The sequence below is a fragment of the Apis dorsata genome, unplaced genomic scaffold, assembly GCF_000469605.1.
Source record: "Apis dorsata unplaced genomic scaffold, Apis dorsata 1.3 scaffold_73, whole genome shotgun sequence".
NCBI lineage: Eukaryota > Metazoa > Arthropoda > Insecta > Hymenoptera > Apidae > Apis > Apis dorsata.
In genome coordinates this window covers 504571-506414 of record NW_006263371.1, presented here as the reverse complement: position 1 = coordinate 506414, position 1844 = coordinate 504571, and the positions used below count along the sequence as shown (strand labels likewise).

Genomic DNA, 1844 nt, shown 5'->3' with positions numbered 1-1844 from the left:
CGAATTCTGAAAAGGAGAGATATAGATATCTATCGATTTTTTGATTTTTCTTTTCTGATTTTATCACGAATTCTGAAAAAGATGAAGAGATACAGATATCTATCGATTTTTTTATTTTTTTGATTTTAACACGAAAGAATTCTGAAAGAGACTGAGAAGTATAGATATCGATTTTTTGTTTTTTTTTTTTTTTTTTCTAATTTTATCACGAATTCTGAAAAGGAGAGATATAGATATCTATCGATTTTTTGATTTTTCTTTTCTGATTTTAACGAGAGAGAATTTTGAAAAAGGCGGAGAGATATAGATATCTATCGATTTGGTTTTTCTTTTCTGATTTTAACACGAGAGAATTCTGAAAGAGATTGAAAAGTATAGATATCTATCGATTTTTTAATTTTACTTTTCTGATTTTAACACGAGAGAATTTTGAAAGAGACTGAAAAGTATAGATATAAATTTTTTGATTTTTCTTTTCTGATTTTAAGATGAGAGAATTCTGAAAAAGGCGGAGAGGTATAAATATCTATCGATTTGATTTTTTTTTCTGATTTTAACACGAGAGAATTCTGAAAAGGACATAAAGATATCTATCGATTTTAACGAGAGAATTCTGAAAAGGATTGAGAAATATAGATATCTATCGATTTTTTGATTTTTTTTTTTCTGATTTTAACACGAGAGAATTTTGAAAATTACGAAGAAATATCTATCGATTTGATTTTTCTTTTTTGATTTTAACACGAAAAAATTCTGAAAAGGATTGAGAAGTATAAATATCTATCGATTTGATTTTTCTTTTCTGATTTTAACACGAAAGAATTCTGAAAGGGACTGAAAAGTATAGATATCGATTTTTTGATTTTTCTTTTCTGATTTTAAGATGAGAGAATTCTGAAAGAGGCGGAGAGATTAAACTAGATAGAGAGCGTCGTAGAACGTATCCACAGTATTTCGTATCTCTGGTCTGATGTAATGTCCTCACCTTTGCAATAGATGTCCTTATCAGGACCTTCGCAGCAGTTGACCGAGTCTAATCTCTTGGAGCAGTTGGCACATTTAAAGCATTCCTTGTGCCATTGCTACGTGGGACACAAAGGGACACAGTGGTGTTAGTCACCGAGAGGAACCGCGTTCCGATTCTCACGTTCTATTACTCATAGTTATTCCCAATTTTTCCATTTTTCCTCGCAATTTCTCCTCTCTTCCCAAATCAGATTTCCAAATTGGATTTGTTCTGCTCGCTCTTACTTTTTTTCAAATAAATGTCTCCCGAGTAGACGGTAATAGAACTTGGTCATTTGTGAGTCGAGGAGAACAGATACAACAATAAAAGGAACAAAATCATCGTCTAAAAGGTATCTAAGATGGTATCTTTCGTTCTTTTCTCTAGACAGATCTAAGCGAAAGGCTAGAATCTAACGAAATTTGTATCGTGTGACAATTTACGGAACACTTTGCGCCAATGTGTTTACCACGGATCTCTGAACTATCTAACTAACTAACGTAAGGAATAGTAACTAAGAAGGAGACACTACAAAAGGATGAGACCATGGACAAGAGGATGACAAGAAATTAATTTAGAATAGACACGTATGGTGGATGATGATCGAGAGAGAGGAAAAGAAAAAAAAAAAAAAAGAAAGAGAGACGAGCAATAGAGTTTTGTTGGATTGCAAAAGATACCTCGACAATATATCTCGCGATCAGGACCATCGCAATGAAGCGTCGAGTCCAGAGACCGATGACAGGTTTTGCACTTGTAGCATTGCTTATGGTAAGCCTAATCACAAGAAGTAGGAATAACCATGATGATGTCCCGCAATCGGTCGTATATATCTTCT

The 1844-nt window shown here is 33.2% G+C and overlaps 1 protein-coding gene across 1 annotated transcript in view; it reads right to left on the bottom strand.

Moving 5' to 3' along the window:
* Positions 1 to 1844, bottom strand: part of LOC102676853 (muscle LIM protein Mlp84B-like) — a 19304-nt gene that overhangs the window by 4482 nt on the left and 12978 nt on the right. The window contains exon 5 of the mRNA XM_006610347.1: positions 986 to 1082. Within this exon, the coding sequence (XP_006610410.1) occupies positions 986 to 1082 (97 nt within the window). The remainder of the gene's footprint in view (positions 1 to 985; positions 1083 to 1844) is intronic.